Consider the following 26454-nt stretch of genomic DNA (forward strand, 5'->3'; position numbering starts at 1 on the left):
TAAAGTTTATCAATGCACGAATTCGAATCCTAGAATGAATATGTTTTTTTTAAAAAGGATTAAACCAAAACGTCGTCGTTTTGTTTTCTAACGGTTGACTATCTTATATTACGGTTAATGTAGATTTTGGCACGTTTTAAAAAGTTTAGATAGTATTTTGGATTATAATTGTGTTGAGGTCGTATTTGGCACTGATCAATTGTCAGGTAGTATTTGGCACGATCGTAATTGTTCGGATTGAAAAAGGCCTTTTTCCCGTAGATGTACCATGTGGATTGCAAGAAAACGAATTGGCAAAGGACAAACAGGTGGTTTGTGTCTTTACGTAATCTCTGACATAGGTGATATCAGACAGTGTTCCAAGAAACATGCGGAATGGTAGGATTAAATCCAGGTTTGGAATGGTAGGATTATTTAATAATTTAAAAAATGTATGCCAAGACATATACATTTACAAAAATATAAATCAATTTTTTATTTTTATAAAAGTATGTAAATAAACAGAAAAATAAATACATGAAATTATCCTTTTTCAAACACTCTTTCCATTTATTAGTTTGAGATAATTTTTATAATATTAATTTGTAATCAGTTAAATAATAAATTATATAATTATTTATTAAAGATATCAAAACTTTAATCAATCTTATTAAATGGTTTACTAAAGCTAAAGTTTAGCCTAAAATCATGGAAAATATGAAAAATAATCAAATTCATTTTCAAATAATAATAATATAGATTTTATAGGTAATATTTTTAAAAAAAATATCTAACGAGAATACAAATAATAAAATTATTGGTGTGATTTCTGTGTTTGACTTTAATTTTATTCTCTATGCTTGACTTTAACTGAAAAACAAGATATTAAAAATTATTGATGTGATTTCAGTTAGATTCATTTTTTTTTTCAAATCCTGACCGAAAGTTTTTGGGTCACAGGATAGTTCGACCGGTTCAAATCTGGTTTAATATATTTTAATCATTTAATTTTAAAATGATATTAGTAAAATAATACAAAATGTAAATAGAAACAAATTTTACACATAAAATATTATAATATAAACTAATTTTATGTTCATATGATTGTTTAAAGATTTTTGATAGTTTTGTGTTTTTATCATTTTATTAATTTTGAAATCAAATTTGGCTAAGTGGTCAAACCAGTTATTGGACCCTATTTTATATAACTGGTTCATGATCAAATCCGGTTCAACTATCGGATAGGTCTAGTTTTAAAAACACTGTTAGAGAGGGCTGGGCAAAAAATCCGAATTCGAAAAACTGAACTAAATCCGACCCGAAAAAGTAGCACTGAACCCGAACCAAAACTTATTAAATATCTGGACGGGTTCAAAATTTTGGTATTTATAGAACTGAAACCAAACACGACCCGAACCAAAATATTTTGGGTACCCGAATGTATCCTAAATAGATATATATATATTAGTTATTTTTAGATTTAATGTATATTAAAAATATCCAAAATATATAAGATACCTTTTATTTTTCCAAAATACTTGAAAATATATACAAATAATCAAAAAGTAAATGTCCAAAATAGTTAAACTATACTCAAAACACCAAAAATACTTAAGCAATCTATTGATTCTTTATCCAAATGTTCAAACCAAACTAATTTATACGTTGAGTTTAGATATTTTAACATTTCTTATTCAAATTTATTTATAATATATTATTTCATTTATAGATTTTGAGAAATTTAAAGTATATAATGAATTTTAAAATTTTAAAAATAATTTAAGTGGGTTATCCGAACCCGAAAAGATCAGAACCGAATCCGAACCAAAATTTAGAAATATCTCAATTGGATTAAAATATTTGACCCCGAAAACCAGAAACCTGAATGATCCGAACCGAATCCAAACAGATATCCGAATGTCCACCCCTAGTTAGAATTAAACACAGAGAATAATTACAGTTTTCTATTATTTGTTTTTGTTTTTCATATATAAAAAGGAGAAAAAACAAACAAAAGAAAAACAACATTTTAGAGGTTCAAACCCGAGTTCTTACAGACAAAGGAATAGTAACGTTTCGTGTACCATCAGTCCACGTGAAGCTACCAAAGAAGTAAACCGCCATGTTACTCTTATAACTCGTCGTTACCCTAACTTTGAACCCAAGTATCTTCTTGCTCGAATTGAACACAAGAGTTTCCGGTTCAACAGCAATCTTTACACCTCGCGGAGGCTCGATCACAGCTCTATAAACCGAATCCACAGGTCCAACATTAGTCACCGTTCTCGAGACGGTCACTTCATCTTTGAGGTCAGGAATCGTGATGGCTGGATAGTTAACGTCGAGAATAGAAGGTAACGGAGACGGGCATTTAGTATTTTTCCCGGTGAGTAAAGTTATTGATGTCTCGTTGTAGCCAATGGCGCAGAAATAGTAGATGTAATCGTCGAGGTTCATGTCGTAAACTAGTCCTGGATCTCTGGCTCTTTCCGGGTTTATTAGTCCTGCACCGTAGTCAAATGGATCTGCCAGCTTCCTTGGTATTGTTTCCGAAAAGATTGGTTGCCCAGATGGATCAGTCTTCCACGCTGTAACAACAATAACAACGAAAGAATTAGTCTAGACATCTCCTAGTCATTCAAAAAAAGAAAGGGTCCATTACAAGAACCTGTAGTCATGATAGCTGATTTTAAAGCGGCAGGAGACCAGTCAGGGTGTAAAGCTTTCAATAGTACGACGATTCCGGCAACAAGAGGGGTGGACATGGATGTTCCTTGATTTAGGGAGAATCCTGTTGTACTTCCGTCTGCAAGGTCAGCTGATAAAATCAACACACCGGGGGCTACAATATCAGGCTGCATCATTTAATTTAGAATCCTGTCAGTAACAAAAATTAATCTTTTGAAACGCAAAAATTAGAAAGGAGAAAGAAAGAAAGAAAGAAAAAAAAAACCTTGAGAATGGCTGGATCGGTTGGATTAGGCCCTCTACCCGAGAATCCTGCAACTACAGTTGATTTTGGACGTCCCACGAACGTTTTACCTCTACTTAATTTAACCGTTGGCGAGCTGGAGAGACAGAGAGAAAGGCGCAGTAATTAAGTAAATGATCAGTCTTTATTAACATATATACATATCGACCGTGCATGCGTGATAAAAATAAAAATAAAATACCTTGTGGAGCGGATGTATTGTAGAATCTTGATTCCGACTTCGTAGTCCACGAGGACGCCTGGCCAATTAAGAAAAACGTCAGTCATATAATCCGAACTTCGTGCAATGATGGTACCAACGCCAGCGAGGGTGGTCACAGTAGACGCCATAGTCGTAGCATCTTCCAAAAACGTTAGGGAAATTTGTCCTTCTCGATAAGAAGAGTCGGTTTGCCAGTCTTCTACGTAAATTAATTCACCAGATACTTCCCCACGATTATACAAAGCTTGACCCTGATACAGACAAGTAGTAAGTTTCCAAGACCACACACTATACGTTAAAAAAAAAACAATTTTACGTACATGTATGGTTAGGTTATTGCCAAGAGTAATGTCTACATAATAGGTACGGTCAATGGAACTTGCACCAACAGAGAACATCCAGGGAGCTAAACCAGTCGTAGTGGAAGCTCTTGGGCCGGAATTACTAGAACCAAGAACAACAGGTATGCCCTTCAACACCGCGTGGAACGAACCAAGCTCAATATCTTCCCCAGGAGTGGTATATGTATGGTAAGGAGGCCCAGCTGGGGCAATTGATATCGATAATACATCAATGCCATCATTGATGGCATCATCGATTGCCATGGTACAATCTGAAATGTGAGTACCCGTACGCTCTGAATCGAAGATAACCTTGTATACAGCTATACGTGCCTTTGGAGCAGCGCCTCTCATGAGTCCACGTGCAAGACCCATATATGACGCGTTAGGAACGAATGCGCCGGCTGCAATTGAAGCGCATAGCGTTCCGTGTGATAAATAACCTCTAGGGGACAGAAACTCATCCTTGCCGATATTGTCCCCACTGTTCTCAGTATAGCGATTTGTGTAGTACCTTGCTCCTACTAACTTCTTGTTGCAATCCTTTGCTGGGTCAAAATTTTCTCCGGCTACACACTTCCCCTTCCAATGTTTCGGTATCGGTCCAAGCCCTTCGTCGCTAAAACCCGCCGACTCCGGCCATATTCCTGAGTCGAGAATACCAACCACAAGTTCACTTCCCATGTCGCTGTCATGGAGAATTCCATTGGGCATATTCGGAGCAACTCCCAAATAGTCGAAAGCCCTAGTGGTCTGCATCGTATGCTTTCGGTTTGATGCCACACTGAAAACATCAGGACGGTCTGGATAATGACATGAAGCCAAACCCATCAAGAAAGAAAAAACAAGAAAATGTGTCAGAAGATGAGTGCAAGTCTTTTTCACAAGAGCTCTTAGCAGGGAGATTGAGATTTTGGGAGCTATAAACATTTACTAAAATATTTTACATAATTTTGGGGCATGTTTTTTTATATAACCTTCAAAAATTTAGGGACCAAAACCAATGTTTGAAAAAAGAAAAAAACAATGTTTTACTAGGTTGTTTATATCCAACCATGGCTCTTAATTAGAACTCATAACTAAGTTGTTTTTTTGTCATAAATCACAAAGACAAACCTTTAAGTTTCTTAGCTTGTGACGATGTAAGTCTGGCTGCAAACCCTGAAAACCCATGGCGATAGTTGTAGACGATGGACTCTCTAGCAGCTTCCGCGCTTCATGTAAGAAAAAACAAACAATAAAAACCATCAGCTACAAATACCATGAGACATTTAGTGATCATCATCATCAAGAACCCGGTTTATATCATATACCTATCAAAAACCGATTCCAACATCTTGTGGTGCGATGCTATGACCAACTCAGGATCATCATGTTGCTTCGCGCCTAAATGCACTACATAAACCTACCTCAATCCCAAAAAAAAAATTAAAAGTTTCATCAGTCACAATTTAACAAACTCATAGCGTAGCCAAGAACAAACAAACAAAAAAAACATTAAACAAACCTTTGGCTTCTCAGTGCTGCATTCTTGAGCAAAGACGCAATCTAGAAGAAACAAGAATCCAATGATGAGAAATGCTTTCGAACTTCCCTTCACAAACCCCATTTTCTTGGCCATGGGTTTGTTTTTCTCTGGGAAGAGCTGCTTTTCTCGTATTGGGATATTTTTTATTTAATCTGTGCATTTGATGCTTATATAGTCTTCAAAAAGACAGTTACAGAACAACAAACAGACATGAATAGCTACAGTCCAACAAAAAAAATTAAACGAACAAACTACAAAACCAATGCGGGTAATGTCCAATCAACACATATCTATTTTCTACATAGACAGTTTTAACAGTTCTACATTTATTTTCTTTATTTGGCTGTTACTGAAAACATATCTCTCCACAAATCTGATCTCTCTCGTCTCGGTTATTGTAAATTTTCACAACCAAAATAGAGAATCTAATATAAACATGCAGAGATAAATTTTTTTTTAAAAAAAGATAACGAAGTAATAAGATTATACTGATATAGTGATATGATAAAAAATTAGTGTTTCTCAGTGCTTCTTCCATTTCGTTAATTAACTAATGTATTCCTATATATATATATTTTATTTAACTTATGACTATAATTTTTATCAAAAAAAAAAAAAAAAACTTATGACTATAGTTGATTACCGCATCCGTTCGTTCAGCTGGATGATGCATTCAAATTCAGCATTTGGAACAAGCATACATATATATCTCTTTTTGTAAAACAAAACATAATATTTCTTTAATTTTTATGAACATTTACACTATTTTTAATTTAACTAACATATATATGAAACTAATCAATAAAATGTTAAACTTTAGTTTGAAATCAGACGATACATTGATCAAAAGCTTGAAAATATTTGCCTGAAGGAAGCATCTTATTATTATAGAAATCCCAAAGAAATATAAGAAAATCAAACTGTTTTTTCTTAAAAATAATATTTCTGTTTAGAAATAATTAAATGTTCCAAAAGTATTGTTTCAGAAAAAAATATATTACGTTTTCTGTATTTTTACTAGTTAATAATAATAAATTTTAAAAACTTAATTATCTCTACTGAATTTAAGTGGTTTAAAATTACAATAAATAGTTAATCATTATATTTATAACTACAATTTCATATAATTTTGATATATGAAAATACTACAATATAGTGATGGTATGCGGTCAAATATATCACATTTGACCTATATTACCACAAATTAATATTTTTATTTTAAAAATTTGATTCGTAAAACCCACAAAAAAATAATACCATTATCCATCCCCTTGAAATTTGCGAATAACCAATAAGATTTCCTGATCATTTTAATTACATTAATGGTTTTTAAATTATATTTTTGAAAATAAATAAATCATATATCTATAATTAAACCTGTAAAACTACTGTCTTTTTATTTTTTTAGAAAAATATGAATTGATAGATGATATCGGTAGTTTTGATTTAGTCTATCCATGCATATATATAAAATAAATTCAACCCATATCAATAGTTGAACTTTTATAAATCATTTGATCACATATGATTGAATAAAATGTACGTTCTTAAGAAAAACATTTACGTTCTTATTAATTTTACATATTACTTATTGTCTGTATTAATAGTGAAATGTAATTATACCTATTTGATCGATAATATTTAAGGTAAATAGAATTATTCATAAGATCAATTAAATTTTTGAGTAATATTAACATTAAAATAAATATTATCTACATTAAAATTTTAAAATGACATTTTGTGTACTTAAAAAGTGTTAAAATGGCGCTTTAAAATATAGAAAAATACTATTAATTTTTAATTAACATCTTTAATAATTAATGTAAAATTTATTTCCGTGAAGAACTTTTTTATTAGTAACTGGGTTACAGCAATTTACAGGTAAAAGTTATCGATGAAACGTGTCCTCACAGAAACAGGGATTGTGACATTGTGTAGTCCTCCATCACTCCAAGTCAAACTCCCAAAGAAAAAGCCAGTGTTCACTTTGTACGAGCCGGATGACACGCTCACCGTAAACGCAGCCTTGCTGGTTCCTTTGTTAAACACTAGCTTCTCCGGTGAAACCTTTACGATGAATCCACCAGGAGCCTCGATCACGGGCGTGTAAACCGAGTCAACAGGTCCAACGTTGGTCACGGTTCGGGTCACTGTGACGCTTCCCTTGAGGTCTGGAATGGTAATAGACGGCACGTTGATATCAAGAATCGATGAACTCGAGCTAGGACACTTGGTAGTGGCGTTTCCGGTTAGAGCAGAAACTCTCTTGTCCGAGTAGAGAGCTGCGGAACATAAGTAATGTACGTAATCATTCATGTCCATGTCGTAAACAAGACCCGGATCCGTGGCTTTCTCCATGTTCACAAGACCCGCACCGTAGTCAAATGCATCGGCTAACTTTGGTGTATCTCCATCTGCAGTTAGAGGCTCACCGTGTGGATCGGTACTACTGGCTGAAACATGGAGACTATTTGGTCAGCTGGTGAAGTTCTTTATAATAGAGAAAACATATCTTTAAAGAAACATATAAACCAAACCAAACCTGTTGTGACAATAGCTGACTTGATTGCAGCAGGAGACCAAGTAGGATGTGAAATCTTGAGGAGTGCTACGATTCCTGCAATAACAGGAGTTGCCATTGATGTCCCCGAGTAGGCAAGCTCACTAGTATCTTTGTCTGTCGGTATTCTGGGTGTTAGTAAGGTCAAACCAGGTGCTGCTATATCCGGCTGCATTACAGAGAGTTATGACGGTTAAAAACAGACCCGGTCCGCCAGATAACGAATGTTACGTAACATTCACCTATGACCTCCAAAATATTAATGGTCTAAATATGTATAATATCATTTGACCCCAAAATGATTAAGAAAAATTTTGTTTAGTAATTTTTTCAAGTAAATAAATCTTAAGGCCGGCCGTGGTTAAAAGTCTAGAACTTAGTGATCAAGAACTAGAGATGAATGTATCAAAACCTTAAGAATGGCAGGTGAAAATGAACTAGGCCCTCTCGAAGATGAGTCTCCAACGGTACTTGCTACACTTTCACCAATTACTGCCTTGTATGGGCTTATCTTAATCTTTGGTGAGCTGCAAAACAAAACAAAAAAAACAACAAGATCAGATTCTCCAACATATGTAAGAAGATGAGTCTCTTATAAGACAACCTCGTAGTTTCCATGTGGAAAAATATGTCGGAACCCATAAAGATATCCAAGTAGACACACGGAAAGGTTGCAGGACAATCAAAACGACTACTAGGGTTTCTCACATATATTACACCCACGGCACCATTCCTCTGAAGAATGTCTGGCCCAGGCGCCGCGGTATCTCCTTGGAAGTACATCACAACTTTGCCCTTCACTGTAGAAACACTAGAATGATCATCACTAAATATCACATCAGTGAAGCCAACTTCTGGTCCTGTGTACAAACTCTGACCCTGGAAAAAAACAAGTCAACCAAAACGACGGTTAGCCGTTAATCACAAGCTTTGCCTCGTTATATATATATATATATATACACACACATACCATGAACGTTTGATTGTTGTCGAGTGTGACAAGTGCGGATAAAGAGCGGTCAAGGGTGGTCGCAGCGACAGTTAATATCCACGGAGAAATGTTAATAACCGAAGCAGCGACTGGTCCTCCATTACCAGCTGGAGAAACAACAGTGATGCCTTTGTTCACAGCGTGTAACGCTGGAATCGCGATGTCAACTTCAACCTCAAGATCTCTGACCTTTCTTAAGCCACCGATGGAAACCGACAAAACATCAACACCGTCGTGAATGGCTTCATCAAAAGCTTTCCAGACATCAGCAACCGAGCACATCCCTCCTTGCACGTCCCAACATGCTTTGTACATGGCTATATGCGCCTTGGGAGCAGCACCCCTCATGGTTAACCCAGATGAGAGGCCTGGGAAAGCCAAGTTGGACAAGGTAGAGCCAGCTACCGTCGAGGAAACTTGCGTCCCGTGGCCGTTATGATCTCTAGGAGATAGATGTTCTACGCTACTGGTGATTCTTGTTTCGAGATCAGCGTTGAGACCATCCATGTAGTACTTAGCTCCAATAAGCTTCTTGTTGCAATCTTCGGCTTTGAACTTGTCCCCGGACACGCATTGTCCTTTCCATTGTTTTGGTGTCGGTCCATATCCACTGTCATCGAAGACCCCTGATTCGGACCATATCCCTGCTCCACATAATCTCGAGATTGTTATCACTATGCTGAGATAATTAAGTTAACATATTGATACAGAGAGATTGATAGCATACCAGAGTCAATAACGCCAATAACAGCACCACTGCCCATGTTGGACCCTTGTACAAGACCTTTACCCGAAGATGGAGTTGAAAAGAGGCCTAAGTAATCCCATGTCCGTGTTGTTTGCATCACAAGTTTTCGGTTTATCACAAGAGTAATAACTTCAGGATGATCTAAGTAGACAGAGATACAGATAATATGGTTTAAATAAAAACACATGTAGTGTTTTGAATACGAAAAAAAAAAGTAAATAAGAGAATGAATACTTTTCAGTCTCTCTGCCTGGTCAGGTCTGAGCTTGGCTGCAAAGCCAGAAAATCCATATTGATAGTTATAGATCAATGACTTTTTGGCTGCTTCTTCGCTGTAACATAATATTCAAAGAAAGAAATATATATTATATAACCAACCTCAGAAGCTAATTAAGTTATAAACACCATGCAACGAATCTTTTTACCTTTTTCTAAGAACCGATTTCAAGATTTCAAGATGCGATTGAGCCACCAAGTTAGGATCATCGTGTTTCGTAGCACCCAAGTAAACGATATAAACCTATTTTTTTCATCAGAAGATTAACGAACACATAAGATGTATACTTCAAACAATATTTTTTTTTCCCGTATCTAGAACACTTTACCGGGGTAAAGGGGACGAAAGGCTCCACCGGTTCCGGGGGTGGCTCTACTCTAGCGGGATCAGGTGGCTGTAAGTGAGAACACGTAAGCAAATAACGAACATATAACAATCTTTGTTTCTTTCCATATGTAAGAAAAAACAATTAGACTACATACGCCTCCTCCTCCTCCTCCTCCTCCTCCTCCTCCTACATTCCAGCTAAAGTCGGGTTCTCCGCGCTCCGTATCCTCTGGAGCGTCGGCGCCAACTGATGTCAGAACATTTGTGTTTGCAAGAAAAGCAAATGCTATCGCAACAAAACACAATCTCAAAGGAAGAAACATTTTCAGAGGTTGTTGTTCTTCGAACTCTCCCCTGCAAATGTTACTTTTCTTTTTGTTATTCAGACCGAACCTGGTTTGAGAAACATCCTCCTAAGCCCTTTTTCCTTTTTATAATTAGACACATCTCTAACGTCTTCTAAATTTGATTAACCAACTTTGTGTTTCCAAAAACTTGCAAGGTAACCAAACCAACCAATACAACATATATTGTTTTGTGTATGTTGCAGAAAATAAATGTTGCAACTACTAACAGCAAAAATAAACAAAGCATGAAAGATGGTTGTCATTGTAATGGTTATGCACAAGCTATAATTAGAATCTAAGTGTGACAACTGTGGTTACAAAAATTATAAAAAGATCTCTCTTGATGAGATGAAAATTGTTGTTTATGGATAACAATGGCATCTAGTTAAATTGTGGTGATTGATGATGGTAGGTAGATAGTTATGTCTATTATATATTTATCAAAAGATATTACAAAGTTTCTACAAGAAAAATAGTAGAAATTATTACATTCAAGGTCACTTTCTCAAAATAAATAACATTCTAAGTCACATTAAACTACTCAGACACTTTCTCACACCTTTTCTTGTTCTTTACACAGCTGTCCACATATAAAATTTCCTTATTACCCTTCTTCTTTCTATCATATATCTAGAAAGTATAATTTGACTTAAGCTTCGTCTTCATCATTTATTTCCAGATTTACTTTTTTCTTCGGTTTGGATTTTCTCCATATAATTGAAGAAAACTTTGTAATTGATTTTTGTTTAAGCAAGAAAATTTGAAAAGACTGTTTTTTTTGAGAAGTCGGAAACAAGAAGTTCAAGCGGTCCGGAGAAGATTCAAAGTTCAGAACGTGAAGCTGATTTGCTTTTGAAATAATAATACTCAGTGGACATGAGCTCGGCTGCAAGTACGTACCAAGATATCTGTCAATTTTTTTTTCTGAATTTTTCTATCTACCTTTCAATTCTTAATTTATTTCTATTGTGTGTAAAAACAGGTAGATATGCCGATGAAGAATCTAGGATAAATATAAAAGATAATCACTGGTTTGGCTGTTGCTAAAAAAAATTGGTTCGGCTAACGGTAGTAATTCTCGAACTCAAGAACAGATGCTTCACTTCCGGTGTTTGCGGCTAACGGCTTCGGTGTGGACGGTGTCGTTGGTGGTGGTGCACGGCTCCGGTTCAGTTTCATTGACTGATATTTAACACAGCACTCCGGTGGTGCAAGAAAATCTCTTATATCAGTAAACAATTCAATTTAATGGTTGATTGGTTTTGTGCTTGTCTATCTCGATTATATCATGAGATTGCTTGTTTTGTGGCAGGTGTTATGAGACTAGCTTAGAAGTTTCATGGAATTGGAATCTTCTTAAAGTCAAAGAAGAAGGCAAGAAATCTAAGTTCGGCTTAGGAACGGCTTATTCTAAACTCGGTTCCCACATATTGGAAGACACTAAAATCCCTTCCAAGAGCAATGAGTTAGTAATTGAGCTTCTTTTGTGGTGTGAGCCTGCATTTTGACAGGTTTCATCGAGGATTTAAAGGTGTGATCTTTTTTCTTTGTTTGACTCACCTTGTATTTTTTCTTTCCTATGCTTTGTTTGTTGTTACTCAACTTGTTTTCACAGTTACAGCAGAGAAAATACAGTTACAATAGAGAAAATGTCAAATTCAACTTGTTTTGGATTTCTCAAATTATTTATGCATTATAACTTTTGGCCGTTTCAGGCTATCATTCAGAGTAACTTTGGTTAAGAATATTGTGTATCAACAGTTTTATATTTCTGTATTACATGACTTTCTCCCATTTTCAGTTTTCAATTTATGTACATCACAAGTATCCACATGTACGCATTCTTTGTATCCACATGTGTCTGTACTCCGTAGATATCCGCTGTCCACATGTACACGTACATATCCGTTGTCCACATGTACACGTACATATCCGCTGTCCACATCTAAATTTGTGACAAATATCCACTTTAACTAGGTTTTAACTGTCATTTTTCTCATTCTTGGAGAAAAGTATCATCCTAGAAAAAGGAAAATTTGTATCACATGTACAGGAATATGCAATATCCACATGTACACTCTTTATAATATACCTAGATGACGAATAATGCATTTAAGAATTTGTGTATAAGAGCAGATGATTCATCAATGATATTGTGTGTGAAGTTTTTGAAACTTTTTCTTATGAATTAATAAAACTTGTTTACTGGACAAAAAAGAAAAAACTCTAAACCATCACATTTTATCCGAATAAAACTCCATCCAAAACATGTAGATATAAGAATTTTGTCTGTCTCAAAATGTTAGTGTACACGTGGATAGCACCTCATAGAGGTTAACATAAAAATTCAGTAGTCATTTGGTGTACATGTGTACAACATAGCTTCATGAAAATAATATGGAACTACACTAAATCTTCACCAACATCCTTACCCCTTCCTGCCAAGAGAAAATTTTCAATAATCAGAAACAATTAATCTACAAAAAAAGAGAGACAAAAGTACCCAAGTTCCAAACTGTTACTCACATAAAACATAAAACGAGCAAGAATGCAAGATGCTGGAAAACCCTTGAGTAACCTTTATTAACCTTGGCTCAAATCCACCGTCTCGTTGCTATCAGTAGGCCACTGCACTAATTGGACAACGGCAACGAAAGGAGGAGGTTTATTGTTATGCAAACAAAGATCAGCAGATTTAAAGAAAATCTGAATTGGAACTCACTTTAAGGTTTGGCTGCTTGTTATGGGAGAGACGCCACACTTCTTTTTGTCGTTCATGGTAGAATTAGTCGGAGCCATGGCGTATGACATCAATTCGTCCGAGGCTCGGAGCCATGGCTTATGGTCAAAAAAAATGGAGGAAGTAAAAAGATACAAGAAGATAAAGAAAGTAAAAAGCAATTTTATATTTGTGTGGTTGTAATTAAAAGAAAGAGTTAAACTTTGACTTGTGAATTTTGAAATCCTGGCAATAAAAATAGACACGGCAATAAATCAAAATTGGTTTGATTTGTTATGTATTATAATAAGCTGAGGGTTTGGTTGTCTTTTTCTCACACAAAAGTACTTTAGAAGCATAAAGTGACTGATTATGTTATAATAACTCCAAATGTGACCTGCAATGTAAATCACTCAAAATAGTAAACGGCATAATTACAGAACTAATCAAACTGCTTATATTATTGCTCAAAATGTTTCAGTCAGTGATACTCCTAAGACAAACAAAGCCTTACGTGCATTGCTTACTTTACTAGGTTGTATACATTCTGAGAGACTTGCGAGATAGATCAATATATTATGAGACCGTCGAAAAGGTCACATATCACAATATTCTCCCAAAAGTTCTCTCTTACACCATCAACGAAGCACATAACATAAGACACATTACGACATAATACATGAGAAATTCACACAGGTTTACATGTAGTGTTGTTTTTAAAACAAGAAGTAGGAGGAACTGAGGACGGACTTGTGATCTTTACCCAGATGACGACCACGGAGGCACTCCAGATCCATTATCTGAGAATGATCCACATAGAGATTCACCTGAGAAAAAAAATCAAGAAACAAATAAAGAAGCGTAAACATATAGACAGAAAGTGAGAAATGACAGAGAGGGGAATGAGTGGTAGGTACATTTGGACCGTAACGTTTGATGAACCACTCAGCTAACTTGGCATCAGATGCTTCAAACATAGTCTTCTCTACTCCCAAACGTCCTATGACTTTAGCGATTATGTCCGCTCGGATAGAATCCGCGTATTTGCATACATCATCTGCATCAATCATAATGGTGTCTGCCCCTGCTTCTAAACACCTTTCAGCTTTTCTTATCAAGAGATCAACGTCCTCAACAAACTCTGAAAAAAACAATATTGTCTTAGTAACCATGTAAATTATCAAAGAAAGAACACCGTGAACGTGTTTCTTACCGCTTGATCGAGGCTCAGGAACGACATAGGAACCAAACGCCCTGTTCCTCCTTCCAGGAATATCAGACTTGTTGAACTTCACAGCAAAGATTGGTTTGGCTCTAAGACCACCGTTCTTGATCATACGTACATATCGCAGAAGAGTGTCCTCTGGAATCTCAAGTAAATTTGCATTCAGCTCAATAGTGTCGAACCCTAACTGCTTACACTCCTGCAATAAGGACATAAAAAAAATTAAAATTGTATTATAGAAGTCATAGACAGAGACATTTTTAGGTTAAATTTTTTTTTTTAGAAAATATCAATGGACTATGCGACCTATCTATAATAATTCTTTAAAATTTGAAGGCCAAAACAAATGTTTCACCAGACTATGCTAGGGTCATCTTCCAAGATAGCTTTACTTACCTCTACATACTCTTTGAAAGCTGAAGGGCCACCACTACGAAGAACATGTTCAGCCCAATCACCAGTACTAACATAAACATCGTGCTCATGAGCCATATCAATGGCTTGCTTGATGAATGACTTTGGAATCAAACTGTTGGAGCCTCCCGAGAACTTTAACCCGTCAACAAACTGCCCCATGGATTCAAATATTTCCTAACCGCACGATCAAACCGTATGAGCATGATCAGTAACTCGTGAACACTTTCTAAGGATTTTTTTTTTTTTCATAGAAATGATACCTGAAGAACGTTCTGGCTGAGAACGGAGTAACGAGGACCTCGCATCTCCGTTACACCGTAACGGCGTGGCTTCTCCGGACGGTCTTCGTTCTCCTCGAAGCTCTTCCATCTGTAATGACCCGCCATGTTCTCTGTTCACTTCGACGATTCACCGGCCGAATTTCGTTCGTTCTCGAAAACATTTAAAAGGAAAATGAAGCAGTCGAAAGAAGAATGGAGCTGCTTCTAGAGAAGTGCCACGTCATCACCGCAAGAACCAGTTGCGCTTTATTCGTTCGACACGTGGTTAGCTTTGTCTGAAGCCTGTTTGATTTGGGCCTTTCAGCCCATCTTAATTTAATTTATTGGGTCGGAAAACGCAAATTCTGGGATAAGTGAGCGTTTCAAACCGCAAAAGTTCTCTTAAAAAAAAAGAAATTATCTCTGAAAACAAAAGACTTAATATTTTGTAGTAATTTACGGAGATGTGCTAGTTGCTTTTTTTTCAACACTGCAATAAATCTTCTTTTCCGTAGAATTTAAATAGTTTGGAATTTGAATCCCAAATTTAGGTGTAAAGAAACCCTTAAACCTTAACTATTAGGTTATGATACTTTCACAAAATGTTATTTTAACTTTAACATAAGATATTTGTGGTTGACTTATTTATTAATTTAAGTTATATGCATACTTAACTACATATAAAATTCATATAAACTCATTAATGATTTGGCAATTTGGCAATTTGGCAATTTGGCAGGGTCAAATGAAAAAGAAAAGAAAGAGTGCCGTCTGAAGCAAGCGAGCAGATCATAAACAGAGAAGTTAGTTGTTCACCATGATTGTTCATCGCATATTCCTCAAATTATAACAAACCCTTTTCTCGTTAGGTTGGCAAAAAAAACTTTTATAAAAGACAACAATATTTGTGATGTTATTATTAAGCAACGTCATATGATACTGGAATTTGCAAAAAAAAAAAAAAAATTGGCAAATCTCTCAAATGACTCTATTTTATGATTTTCAGCGAAAGAATCCCTATGAGCAAAATAACCAAAAAAGTTTCAGTAAAATAAAAAATATTTTATTCTTACTTTATAGATATCTAAATATATAATTATTTAAATAAATAAAAATAGTATTACCATTGTTGAATAATATGTTTTGAATTCAATTGTTTTAAAGAAATTTCCATTTGTTTTCAAATTTCTGTTTCCAATTTTATTTCAAAGTCAGAAAATTCTTAGTAAAACTATTTTTTATTTTTTTTTTGTTTTTAAGTTTTTACTATTTACTTATTTTAATAAATTCTAAACTGTACTCCAAAATTACATCACTCAAATCTAAATTCTAAATCCTTTAACCTTTGAAAGCTATATTAATTTATGATTAAGAAAAAACTTTTATAGAATCAATCTTAGATAATTTTTCATAAATAAGTTTTTCGACAATTTCTCATAAATAATTATGAAATTAATAAACAAAAAAAGTTATATCTATACGTGGATAATTCAGTGCACATAATACAGAGTCTATAATGAACTTCTGATAATTTAATATTTAAAACCTCCCACAAATTGCAAAAAACATATTCTTGCATATTTCATCCTACTGAGATCAACTAAGCTTTGTTTAAAGATTGGAATCATGACTGAATAAGTAATTACTAATTACTCATTAGTCTTCTCTTATCTCTCATGGTGGTGGTGACTAATCTTTGAAAATAATTAAATAAAATAAATAAATAGAGAGAGAAAGGCACCAACCCATTTACATAAATAAAAATAAAAGGCTTCTCATCTCTTTCAGTTTCGACATTCCCCAGGATCTCTTTCCACTTTTTTGTCTCCAACCAGAAAAACCTTAACGACCCTTTCTTCACCGTGAAACAGAGCACAAGATAGACGCTAGACTCTCTGTCTTGATCTCTCTCTAAATCATCTGCTTCAATTCCCATAAGTAAGTTGACTCCATGTTATATTTCTTCTGTAGTTACGGTTACAATTTCCAGAAACGGAAAGATGATTATTTTTTGATAATTGACTCTGTTTCTTACATAAACATGATGATCGTTTCTCATCCTCTATGTTTCTTAATTGTTTTGTTGGTAGATCAATGGAAACTGGTGCAGCAGTTACGGGTCAAGAACTCAGACCCGGGTTTCAACAATCCGTTAATCCTGATGGCTACGTGACAATCGATGTCGAAAGTTTCTCTCATGTTATCCACCAAGACTTCTCTTCTTCGAGTCCCAGAGTTACAGTACGCTCTTTATTTTTATTGTATTTAGCCTTTTAATTTTAATATTTTTTTGAGAAAGGGCCTGGGTAATTTATATTAATTTCTCTTTCGAAGTAGTTCTAGTGAAACTCAATTATTGAGTATTTTTCGTATTTTATTATGATTTAATTGAATTATTGAATAAAATTGATTCTTTTTTCTCAAGCTGCAGAGAAGTGTTTCCAGGAAAGAGTCTCCAAGAAGCAACAACGAGAGGAAACTCCATTCTAATGCAAATGGTAATGACAAAGAGACCTCATTCCCTCAATCTCCACTTAGAGGTAAAAATCTTCGAATTCAATAATTTACTTAATATATATGTAGCATTTTCTTGATAAAGGTACTATACATCACATTCTTGATACATCATTTCCTTTAATACATGATCCATCGATTAGTTTTCATATAAAGTTGGCACTAAACGAACGTTTCATTACACGTATATGGACAAATGCATTTTTCTACAGCTCAATGTCATTTTGTTTCTTTCTTGATTCTTTGGTTACCATCTGCTAAAAGTATATTACTTAATAGTATCAAATGGACCTAGCAGATTATTGTAATATATTGTGTCGTTTAGGGCTATCTGTGACTTGCGGGAGTTTTGGGATGGAAACAAATGTATCTTGGCCTTTCGATAAATACAACTCGATTTATATTGTTTTGTGTGGTTCGATATTTTCCTGGGAAATGTCAATTTTTCTGAAATACTTTTGGATACTTTTATAAATTTTAATCTAATGCAAAAGGTTCGGTTTGCCTAATCTAACATAAAGTTTAATAGTAATCCACTGGTTATTTTCCTCTTTAAGGTATAAAATTACAAAATGTTAGGTGGGATAACGTGACCAACCCATGCGTTTTCGGCTGTAGACCGTAACTAAGTTTGATCTTTACATTTTTTTTTTAAAGTTCACCACTTGTCCTTTTTGTTTAAAAACATTTTTGGTACATCTTACTAACTTTTTCTGCAACAAAAAGCATAACTGATACGATCAATTAATAGGAAACACCCTACTGTCTCGGTTTCTCAATTTGAATATTTGTATGCGTTATTCTGAAAAAAAAAGTAAATATTTGTATGCGTTAGCTTTATGCAGACCACAACACAAACCGTAGCTTTATTTTTAAAGTTTTTATTCTCCTGCGCCGCATGCTCACGCATACTATTATTAAGCTCGGCATACAATGAATACGTTATGATTCAGTTTATTTGGTTTTGTCAAATAAAGAAAAAAAAGAACCATCGTTCATTGTTATTAATTAAAGCTTGTCGTATGGCATTTGATGAGTTGTAGGGTCATGCACGCCGGAAAAGGCCGGCACTGTGGGGCCCATAGATCATCTAAGCACGGTCACGACTGCAGCCACCGCTGTTTCAGCCTCACCGCTTCATCAGATCACCGTTACTACGACTGCAGCCACCGCCGGAAATATGATCTCCAAGCAAAATAGAGAAAGAAGATTTGGGTTTGCAAGGAAGTCGAGTTTTAAACGTTCTCGCACTTCTTGGATGCTTGATCCGAAAAAAATCCTCATCTTCTTTGCAACTTTGTAAGTAATTTATCACTTCCTTTGTCAATATAATTTATTTATTTTATATATTAAAAAGATATATTAATCTATAGAATACCAAATGTATAACTCAAATTGCATAGTATTTTAGGTTTGATATTTTTTTTCTTTTAAATTTAATACATAAATATACTAAAATTATGAGTAGTGTACGGCATCAGCGTGCTACTGAAAATCGAAGTATCTATCACAAATTATTAAGTAAAGTTGTTTTTGACGAATATATGTATATTGACGGAATGTTCAATCTTTGTGACAGGTCAAGCATGGGATCAATCTTGTTAATCATATTCACTCTCTCGATCAGCAGGTCTAATCCGGGAGATATGCCCTAGACTAATAGTAACAAGACATGAAGAGGATAGAGCCCGACTTCAGTTTGTGGATATAGAACATGCCACATTCTCACCGACCTAGGAGATGAATCAGAAGAACATTACAGAGCGTAAGGCTGCGATAATAATTATTTTGTATATTATTTTTATTAGTAAAAATGCAAAAAGAAACAGAAAGAGAGATAAAGTGGGAAATGGGCACGCACGAGATCATATAAGACAAGAGTTTATGACTGTTGTGACAGAGACAGAGAATCTTCTCTTCTGTTACTTTTAATTCCTGTTCTCTGTTTTTTCGTATTCACTTGGTCTAATTTATGTTTTTCATTTTGGTGTACTTCTTTATATACATATATATCAACTTTCCATTGGAGTTTAAAATTTTTCTTTCCGTTATTACTTTTTGAAAAATAATTCAAACTTTAGGTATATATGGACCATCTTACCAGAGAACCTACACAAGCGTGGATCATTTATATGTCACCACATGCTATTCACCTAAAGCTACTACCATATTTAGATATCTTCAAGTATTTGGATCATAAAGTAAAGTAACATCTCCCTTTCATAAACTAAAATGCAAGAATACAACACATTTTGAATTGTGTTGATATAACCAAAGTTGAAACGTGGTTTTAAAAAAGTTTGATGTTGAAATGTCGCCAAACAAGTCCAAAACACCTACACAAGTTGTGACGTGGTTTTGGAGTATGAAATGGGGTATATTAATACACTCAAAGCTACTTAATTAGTTATTTCCTATAATACTTGTTTCAGTTGTTTTAACTGTGATTGTATCATTGGCCAAACCAGACCTAAATTTTGTTGACGAACCAAACTTCTCAAACTACATTAGTACTAATATGGATATCTAAGCATTTACTGTTTCATCATGTTAGATAAGATATGTATGTATTACATAACGCTGAATGTCAAGGTAGTGGCTAAAATAAAATATTGAGTAATACAACATGATATATAACTTTAACAAACAAAATCTACTAATAATAGGAATCCCAAACAATGTTGAAAAATTATGAATTTTTATAGAAATTTTATTTTTTTGTTAAAAGTTGTGTCTTTTCGTTATTTGTTTAAATATTTGTATATTAGTTAGTATTTAAATTGAAAACATGTAATTATTTAAATGAAAAGTTGTGACTATTCATATATGTATCATTTCAAAATAACTACTTTAAATTGAAAATATATGACTATTTAAATTGAAAATTGCAACTATTCATATAATTATCATTTTAAAATAACTACATTTAAATTAAAAAATTTGTGACTATTCATAAATATAGAAAGTTGCATCTCTTAATTTTTTGTACAAATATTTATGTATTTTCATTTTTATTATGCTTTTATCTATTTATTAATATTTCATAAATATTTGTAAATTTTTTATATCTAAAAATCAGTGTATTAAATGAAAAATTAAATCTCTTGATTTTTATAAATGAAAATTTCATCTCCTATATGGTTTACATGAAAAACCCTAACATTGTTGAAAAGTTGTGTATTTTTGAATAAATTTTATTTCTTGTTAAAATTTATATATTTTCATTATATATAAAGGTGTGTTTTTTTTATTGTTTGTTTCAAGAGTTGTGTATAAGTTAGTATTTAAATTTTATACAAATATGTTTGTTTTCAAATTTGCATATTACACATATCTAATGATTTTGTATATTACACATATCTAATGATTTCAAATTTGCATATTACAAATATGTTTGTTTTCAAATTTGCATATTACACATATCTAATGATTTTGTAATACTAACTAAATCAAATTAGTTTACGAGGCGTTCGTACTTCTTCGTTGACGACATAATAATCGATGTATTTTTATTTAAAAAGATTTTAATCTTTCAAAAGAGATTTTTCTATTTATTATAAAGTTATATAATTTAAATTTTAGAGTAATTTACTTAATTTAATAAAAGATGTGAAAATGTTTTGGTATGAAAACATATAATTATTTATACAGTATTTTCACTCTATATCCAAATTTTTTTGTGAAATGTCATAAGACTTTTTTGGAGTGTTGTAAAAATTTCTTAAACTGTATTTAAACGTCACTACCGTATCCACTGGATTGTTTCGAAGCAATTTTGAGAGATTTTGGAGTTATTTAAATGCATAACTGCACATAATTTTTAGAATTTTCAGAGTTTTATGAACTTGATGTGATCATCATTACCCTGCCCACATGTACATTTTAAGCAAATTTGGGAGATTTTGAATTTTTTGAAATGTATAATTGCACAAAATATTCAGAATTTTATCTATTGATTGAGAACTAGCTATTGTGATATTGAGCTCATCTTTTCAGAAACAGTAAACATTTTGATTAACTTTCTAATGCCACCAGTTTGAGGACAATCGGATCCTTAGTCAAAAGTTTTGATAATTTTACTGAAGAGTGGTCGTTTGACGAAAAGGAAACTTAATATCCTAAACCATCTGTGAACATTGCACAAAAGGTTGTGGAATGTCAGCAGACATCCTTGGAATGTCAGCAGACTTTTTTGGAATGTCATAAGACTTCCTTGGAATGTCCTGAGACGTTCCTAAACTATATTTAAACGTCATTACCCTATCCACTGGTTTGTTTCGAGCAATTGTGGGAGATCTTGGAGTTATTTAAATACATAATTATAAAAAAATTTCAGAAAGTTCAAAAATTTCAGAGTTTTATAAACTTAACAAGTGATGATAGTTTTACTGAAGAGTGTTCGTTTAACGCACGAAGAAGAAACTTAATATCGTAAGACATCTGTGGACATTGCACATAAGGTTGTTGAATATCACCATACTTCTTTGGAATGTCATAAGATTTCTTTGGAATGTCATAAGACTTCTTTGGAATGTCATAAGACTTCCTTGGAATGTCATAAGATTTCCTTGGAATGTCATAAGATTTCCTTGGAATGTCCTGAGACGTTTCTAAACTGTATTTGAACGTCATTACTGTATCCACTGGTTTATTTCGAACAATTTAGGGAGATTTTAGAGTTATTAAAATACATAACTGCACAAAGCTTTCAGAATTTTCAGGGCTTAATGAACTTTTTGTGATCGTCATTACCCTGCCCACTGATACGTTTTAAGCAACTTTGGAAGATTTTGAGTTTTTTTGTGATGTATAATTGCACATAATCTTCAAAATTTTATCTATTGATAGAGAACTATCTATGGTGAAATTGATCTCATCTTTTCAGAAACGGTAGAGATTTTGATTAGCTTTCCAATGCCACCAGTTTGAGGTCAATCGGGGTTCTTAGTCAAAAGTTTTGATAATTTTACTGAATAGTGGTCGTTTGACGCACGAAGAGGAAACTTAAGATCCTAAGCCATTTGTGGACATTGCACATATGGTTGTGGAATGTAAGCAGACATCCTTAGAATATCATAAGACTTCCTTGGAATGTCCTCAGATGTTATTAAACTGTATTTGAATGTCATTACCCTATTTTGGTTTGTTTCGAGCAACTTTGAGAGATTTTGAAGTTATTTAAATTCATAACTGCACAAAAATTTAAGAATTTCCAGAAATTTCAAAGTTTTATGAACTTAACAATGCCACCAGGTTGAGGTCAATCGGGGTCCTTAGTCAAAAGTTATGATAGTTTTACTAAAGAGTGGTCGTTTGACGCACGAAAAAAGAAATTTAATATCTTAAGACATTTGTGGACATTGCACATAAGGTTGTGGAATGTCACCAGACTTCTTTGGAATGTCACCAGACTTCTTTGGAATGTCACCAGACTTCTTTGGAATGTCATAAGACTTCCTTGGAATGTCATAAGACTTCCTTGAAATGTCCAGAGACGTTCCTAAATTATATTTGAATGTCATTACTGTATCCGCTGGTTTGTTTCGAACAATTTTGGGAGATTTTAGAGTTATTTAAATACATAACTGCACAAAAATTTCAGAATTTTGAGAAATTTCAGGGTTTTATGGACTTTATGTGATCGTCATTACCCTGTCCACTGTTACGTTTTAAAAAATTCTGGGAGATTTTGAGTTTTTTTGTAATGTATAATTGCACATAATCTTCAAAATTTTATCTATTGATAGAGAACTAACTATGGTGAAATTGATCTCATCTTTTAAGAAACAGTAGATATTTTGATTAGCTTTCCAATGCCACCAGTTTGAGGTCACCCGGGGTTCTTAGTCAAAAGTTTTGATAATTTTACTGAATAGTGGTCGTTTGACGCACGAAGAGGAAACTTAATATCTTAAGCCATATGTGGACAATGCACATATGGTTGTGGAATGTAAGCAGACATCCTTGGAATGTCATAAGACTTTTTTGGAATGTCATAAGACTTCCTTGGAATGTCCAGAGACGTTCTTAAACTGTATTTGAACGTCATTACTGTATCCACTCGTTTATTTCGAACAGTTTTGGGAGATTTTGGAGATTGTTAAATACATAATGTCCAAAATTTTCAGAATTTTCAGAAATTTCAAAGTTTTATGAAATTTATGTGATCGTCATTAACCTGTCCACTGGTACGTTTTAAGCAACTTTGGGACATTTTTAGTTTTTTTTTGTAATATATAATTGAACATAATCTTCAAAATTTTATCTATTGATAAAGAACTAGATATGGTGAAATTAAGCTCATCTTTTCAGAAACGGTAGAGATTTTGATTAGCTTTCCAATGCCACCAATTTGAGGTCAATCGGGATTTTTAGTCAAAAATTTTGATAATTTTACTGAAGAGTGTTCGTTTGACGCACGAAGAAGAAATTTAATATCCTAAGCCATCTGGGGACATTGCACATAAGGTTGTGGAAAGTCAACAAACATCTTTGGAATGTCATAAGACTTCTTTGGAATATTATAAGACTTTCTTGGAATGTCCTCAAATGTTCTTAAACTGTATTTGAATGTCATTACCCTATTTTGGTTTGTTTGGAGCAACTTTGGGAGATTTTGAAGTTATTTAAATTCATAACTGCACAAAACTTTAAGAATTTTCAGAAATTTCAGAGTTTTATGAACTTAACAATGCCACCAGCTTGAAGTCAATCGGGGTCCTTAGTCAAAAGTTATGATAGTTTTACTTGCACATAAGATTGTGGAATGTCACCAAACATCATTGGAATGTCATAAGACTTCTTTGGAATGTAATAAGACTTCATTGGAATGTCATAAGACTTCCTTAGAATGTCCTGAGACGTTCCTAAAATGTACTTGAACGTTATTACTGTATCGACTGGTTTGTTTCGAACGATTTTGGGAGATTTTAAAGCTATTTAAATACATAACTGCACAAAATTTTCAGAGTTTTCAAAAATTTCAAAGTTTTATGAACTTTATGTGATTGTCATTACCCTGCCCACTGGTACGTATTAAGCAACTTAGGGATATTTAGAGTTTTTTGTAATGTATAATTGCACATAATCTTCTAATGCCACCAGTTTGAGGTCAATCGGGTCCACAGTCAAGAATTATAATAATTTTACTGAAAAGTGATCATTTGACACACAAAGAAGAAACTTAATATCCTAAGACATATGTGGACAATGTACATAAGGTTGTGGAATGTCACCATGCATCTTTGGAATGTCATTTGACTTCCTTGGAATGTCATAAGACTTCTTTGAAATGTCCTGAGACGTTCTTAAACTGTATTTGAACGTCATTAATGTATCCACTAGTTAGTTTCGAACAATTTTGGGAGATTTTGGAGTTATATAAAAACATAACTGCACAAAATTTTCAGAATTTTCAGAAATTTTTGAGTTTTATGAACTTAACAATGCCACCTGTTTGAGGTCAATCGGGGTCCTTAGTCAAGAGTTATGATAGTTTTACTGAAGAGTGGTCGTTTAACGCACGAATAAGAAATTTAATATATTAAAACATATGTGGACATTGCACATAATGTTGTGGAATGTCACGAGACATCTTTGGAATGTCATAAGACTTCTTTGGAATGTCATAAGACTTCCTTGGAATGTCGATAGACGTTCCTAAATTATATTTGAACATCATTACTGTATCCACTAGTTTGTTTCGAACAATTTTGGGAGATTTTGGAGTTATTTAAATGCATAACTGCACAAAATTTTCAAATTTTTTAGAAATTTCAGGGTTTTATGAACTTTATGTGATCGTCATTATCCTGCCCACTGGTATGTTTTTAGCAACTTTGGGAGATTTTGAATTTTTTTATAATATATAATTGCACATAATCTTCAAAATTTTATCTATTGATAGAGAAATTGTGCTCATCTTTTCAGAAACGGTAGAGATTTTTATTATCTTTCCAATGCCACCAGTTTGAGGTCAACCGGGGTTCTTAGTCAAAAGTTTTGATAATTTTATTGAAGAGTATTCGTTTGACGCACGAAGAGGAAACTTAATATCATAAGCCATCTGTGGATATTGCACATAAGGTTGTGGAATGTAAGCAGTCATCTTTGGAATTTCATAAGACTTCTTTGGAATGTCATTAGACGCTCTTAAATTGTATTTAAACTTCATTACCCTATTTTGGTTTTTTCGAGCAATTTTGGGAGATTTAGGAGTTATTCATAACTGCACAAAACTTTCAGAAATTTCATAAGACTTCTTTGGAATGTCATAAGAATTTCTTGGAATGTCATAAGACTTCTTTGGAATGTCATAAGACTTCCTTGGAATGTCCTGAGACGTTCCTAAAATGTATTTGAACTTTTTTAGTGTATCCATTATTTGTTTTGGAGAATTTTGAGAGATTTTGGAGTTATTTAAATACATAAATGCACAAAATTTTCAGAAATTTTCAAAAATTTCAGAGTTTTATGAACTTTATGTGATCAACATTACCGTGCCCACTGGTACGTTTTAAGCAACTTAGGGAGATTTTGAGTTTTTTATAGAATGTATAATTGCACATAATCTTCAAATTTTTTATCTATTGATATAGAACTAGATAGTGGTGAAATTGACCTCATCTTTTCATAAACGGCAGAGATTTTGATTAGCTTTCCAATGCCACCAGTTTGAGGTCAATCGGGGTTCTTAGTCAAAAGTTTTGATAGTTTTACTGAAAAGTAGTCGTTTGACGCACAAAGAGAAAACTTAATAGCCTAAGACGTTTTTGGATATTGCACATAAGGCTGTGGAATATCAGCAAACATCTTTGTAATGTCATAAGACTTCTTTGGAATGTCATATGAGTTCCTTGGAATATTCTGAAACGTTCCTAAACTGTATTTAAACGTCATTACCCTATCCGCTGGTTTGTTTCGAGCAATTTTGGGAGATTTTGGAGTTATTTAAATGCATAACTACACAGAATCTTAAGAATTTTATCTATTGATAGAAAACAAGCTATGGTGATTTTGAGCTCATCT

The 26454-nt window shown here is 33.7% G+C and overlaps 4 protein-coding genes and 1 long non-coding RNA gene across 7 annotated transcripts; 2 read left to right on the top strand and 3 right to left on the bottom strand.

Moving 5' to 3' along the window:
* Window positions 1–2016: 2016 nt before the first annotated feature.
* LOC108853408 (subtilisin-like protease SBT3.12) lies at window positions 2017–5123 on the bottom strand. The gene is made up of 8 exons (XM_018626822.1): window positions 5022–5123; window positions 4828–4919; window positions 4631–4728; window positions 3494–4317; window positions 3153–3424; window positions 2933–3047; window positions 2648–2834; window positions 2017–2567 (listed from the first exon to the last, which is right to left on the bottom strand). Exons 1-8 carry the CDS (start codon window positions 5121–5123, stop codon window positions 2017–2019), a joined length of 2241 nt encoding a protein of 746 aa, XP_018482324.1.
* Window positions 5124–6882: 1759 nt separating this feature from the next.
* On the bottom strand, window positions 6883–10548 carry LOC108853471 (subtilisin-like protease SBT3.1). Its single transcript, XM_018626884.2, has 10 exons — window positions 10101–10548; window positions 9947–10012; window positions 9767–9861; window positions 9576–9673; window positions 9321–9482; window positions 8573–9237; window positions 8207–8481; window positions 8015–8129; window positions 7585–7771; window positions 6883–7495 (listed from the first exon to the last, which is right to left on the bottom strand). The coding sequence occupies exons 1-10, from the start codon at window positions 10266–10268 to the stop codon at window positions 6918–6920; spliced, it is 2409 nt and encodes an 802-aa protein (XP_018482386.1). The 5' UTR covers window positions 10269–10548; the 3' UTR covers window positions 6883–6917.
* Window positions 10549–10923: 375 nt separating this feature from the next.
* Window positions 10924–12071, top strand: LOC108852496 (uncharacterized). Of its 2 annotated transcripts, XR_001949521.2 has the most exons (3): window positions 10947–11184; window positions 11275–11523; window positions 11605–12071. It is a non-coding gene; the product is annotated as an uncharacterized LOC108852496 (long non-coding RNA). The 2 variants fall into 2 exon arrangements; XR_001949520.2 differs by having other exon boundaries at window positions 10924–11184; window positions 11275–12071.
* Window positions 12072–13445: 1374 nt separating this feature from the next.
* Window positions 13446–15122, bottom strand: LOC108853877 (protein HEAT-STRESS-ASSOCIATED 32). Its single transcript, XM_018627334.2, has 5 exons — window positions 14914–15122; window positions 14633–14827; window positions 14225–14435; window positions 13929–14152; window positions 13446–13838 (listed from the first exon to the last, which is right to left on the bottom strand). Exons 1-5 carry the CDS (start codon window positions 15037–15039, stop codon window positions 13728–13730), a joined length of 867 nt encoding a protein of 288 aa, XP_018482836.1. The 5' UTR covers window positions 15040–15122; the 3' UTR covers window positions 13446–13727.
* A 1570-nt stretch (window positions 15123–16692) lies between these two features.
* On the top strand, window positions 16693–19465 carry LOC108852203 (uncharacterized). 2 transcript variants are annotated; one of them, XM_018625708.2, is made up of 5 exons: window positions 16693–16851; window positions 17004–17154; window positions 17339–17453; window positions 18471–18726; window positions 19007–19465. In XM_018625708.2, the coding sequence occupies exons 2-5, from the start codon at window positions 17008–17010 to the stop codon at window positions 19080–19082; spliced, it is 594 nt and encodes a 197-aa protein (XP_018481210.1). In that variant the 5' UTR covers window positions 16693–16851; window positions 17004–17007; the 3' UTR covers window positions 19083–19465. The 2 variants fall into 2 exon arrangements, with proteins under 2 accessions (XP_018481210.1, XP_018481211.1); XM_018625709.2 differs by having other exon boundaries at window positions 17345–17453.
* Window positions 19466–26454: the final 6989 nt, after the last annotated feature.

This window comes from Raphanus sativus, chromosome 4 (assembly GCF_000801105.2).
Source record: "Raphanus sativus cultivar WK10039 chromosome 4, ASM80110v3, whole genome shotgun sequence".
Lineage (NCBI taxonomy): Eukaryota > Viridiplantae > Streptophyta > Magnoliopsida > Brassicales > Brassicaceae > Raphanus > Raphanus sativus.

What these genes read in the sequence shown, in the direction of transcription:
- LOC108853408 (XM_018626822.1), bottom strand. Translation starts at nt 5,123, where the DNA reads ATGGGGTTTGTGAAGGGAAGTTCGAAAGCATTTCTCATCATTGGATTC. An exon ending in ACAAGCTAAGAAACTTAAAG is followed by an intron (nt 4,318 to 4,630) that starts GTTTGTCTTTGT and finishes GTCATTATCCAG; the next exon opens with ACCGTCCTGATGTTTTCAGT. An exon ending in CCGATCCAGCCATTCTCAAG is followed by an intron (nt 2,835 to 2,932) that starts GTTTTTTTTTTC and finishes TAAATGATGCAG; the next exon opens with CCTGATATTGTAGCCCCCGG.
- LOC108853471 (XM_018626884.2), bottom strand. Translation starts at nt 10,268, where the DNA reads ATGTTTCTTCCTTTGAGATTGTGTTTTGTTGCGATAGCATTTGCTTTT. An exon ending in TTCCACATGGAAACTACGAG is followed by an intron (nt 8,130 to 8,206) that starts GTTGTCTTATAA and finishes TTTGTTTTGCAG; the next exon opens with CTCACCAAAGATTAAGATAA. An exon ending in GTCAGCTATTGTCACAACAG is followed by an intron (nt 7,496 to 7,584) that starts GTTTGGTTTGGT and finishes TCCATGTTTCAG; the next exon opens with CCAGTAGTACCGATCCACAC.
- LOC108853877 (XM_018627334.2), bottom strand. Translation starts at nt 15,039, where the DNA reads ATGGCGGGTCATTACAGATGGAAGAGCTTCGAGGAGAACGAAGACCGT. An exon ending in TCCTGAGCCTCGATCAAGCG is followed by an intron (nt 14,153 to 14,224) that starts GTAAGAAACACG and finishes TGTTTTTTTCAG; the next exon opens with AGTTTGTTGAGGACGTTGAT. An exon ending in TCAAACGTTACGGTCCAAAT is followed by an intron (nt 13,839 to 13,928) that starts GTACCTACCACT and finishes TTTTTTTCTCAG; the next exon opens with GTGAATCTCTATGTGGATCA.
- LOC108852203 (XM_018625708.2), top strand. Translation starts at nt 17,008, where the DNA reads ATGGAAACTGGTGCAGCAGTTACGGGTCAAGAACTCAGACCCGGGTTT. An exon ending in CCCTCAATCTCCACTTAGAG is followed by an intron (nt 17,454 to 18,470) that starts GTAAAAATCTTC and finishes GATGAGTTGTAG; the next exon opens with GGTCATGCACGCCGGAAAAG. An exon ending in CTCATCTTCTTTGCAACTTT is followed by an intron (nt 18,727 to 19,006) that starts GTAAGTAATTTA and finishes TCTTTGTGACAG; the next exon opens with GTCAAGCATGGGATCAATCT.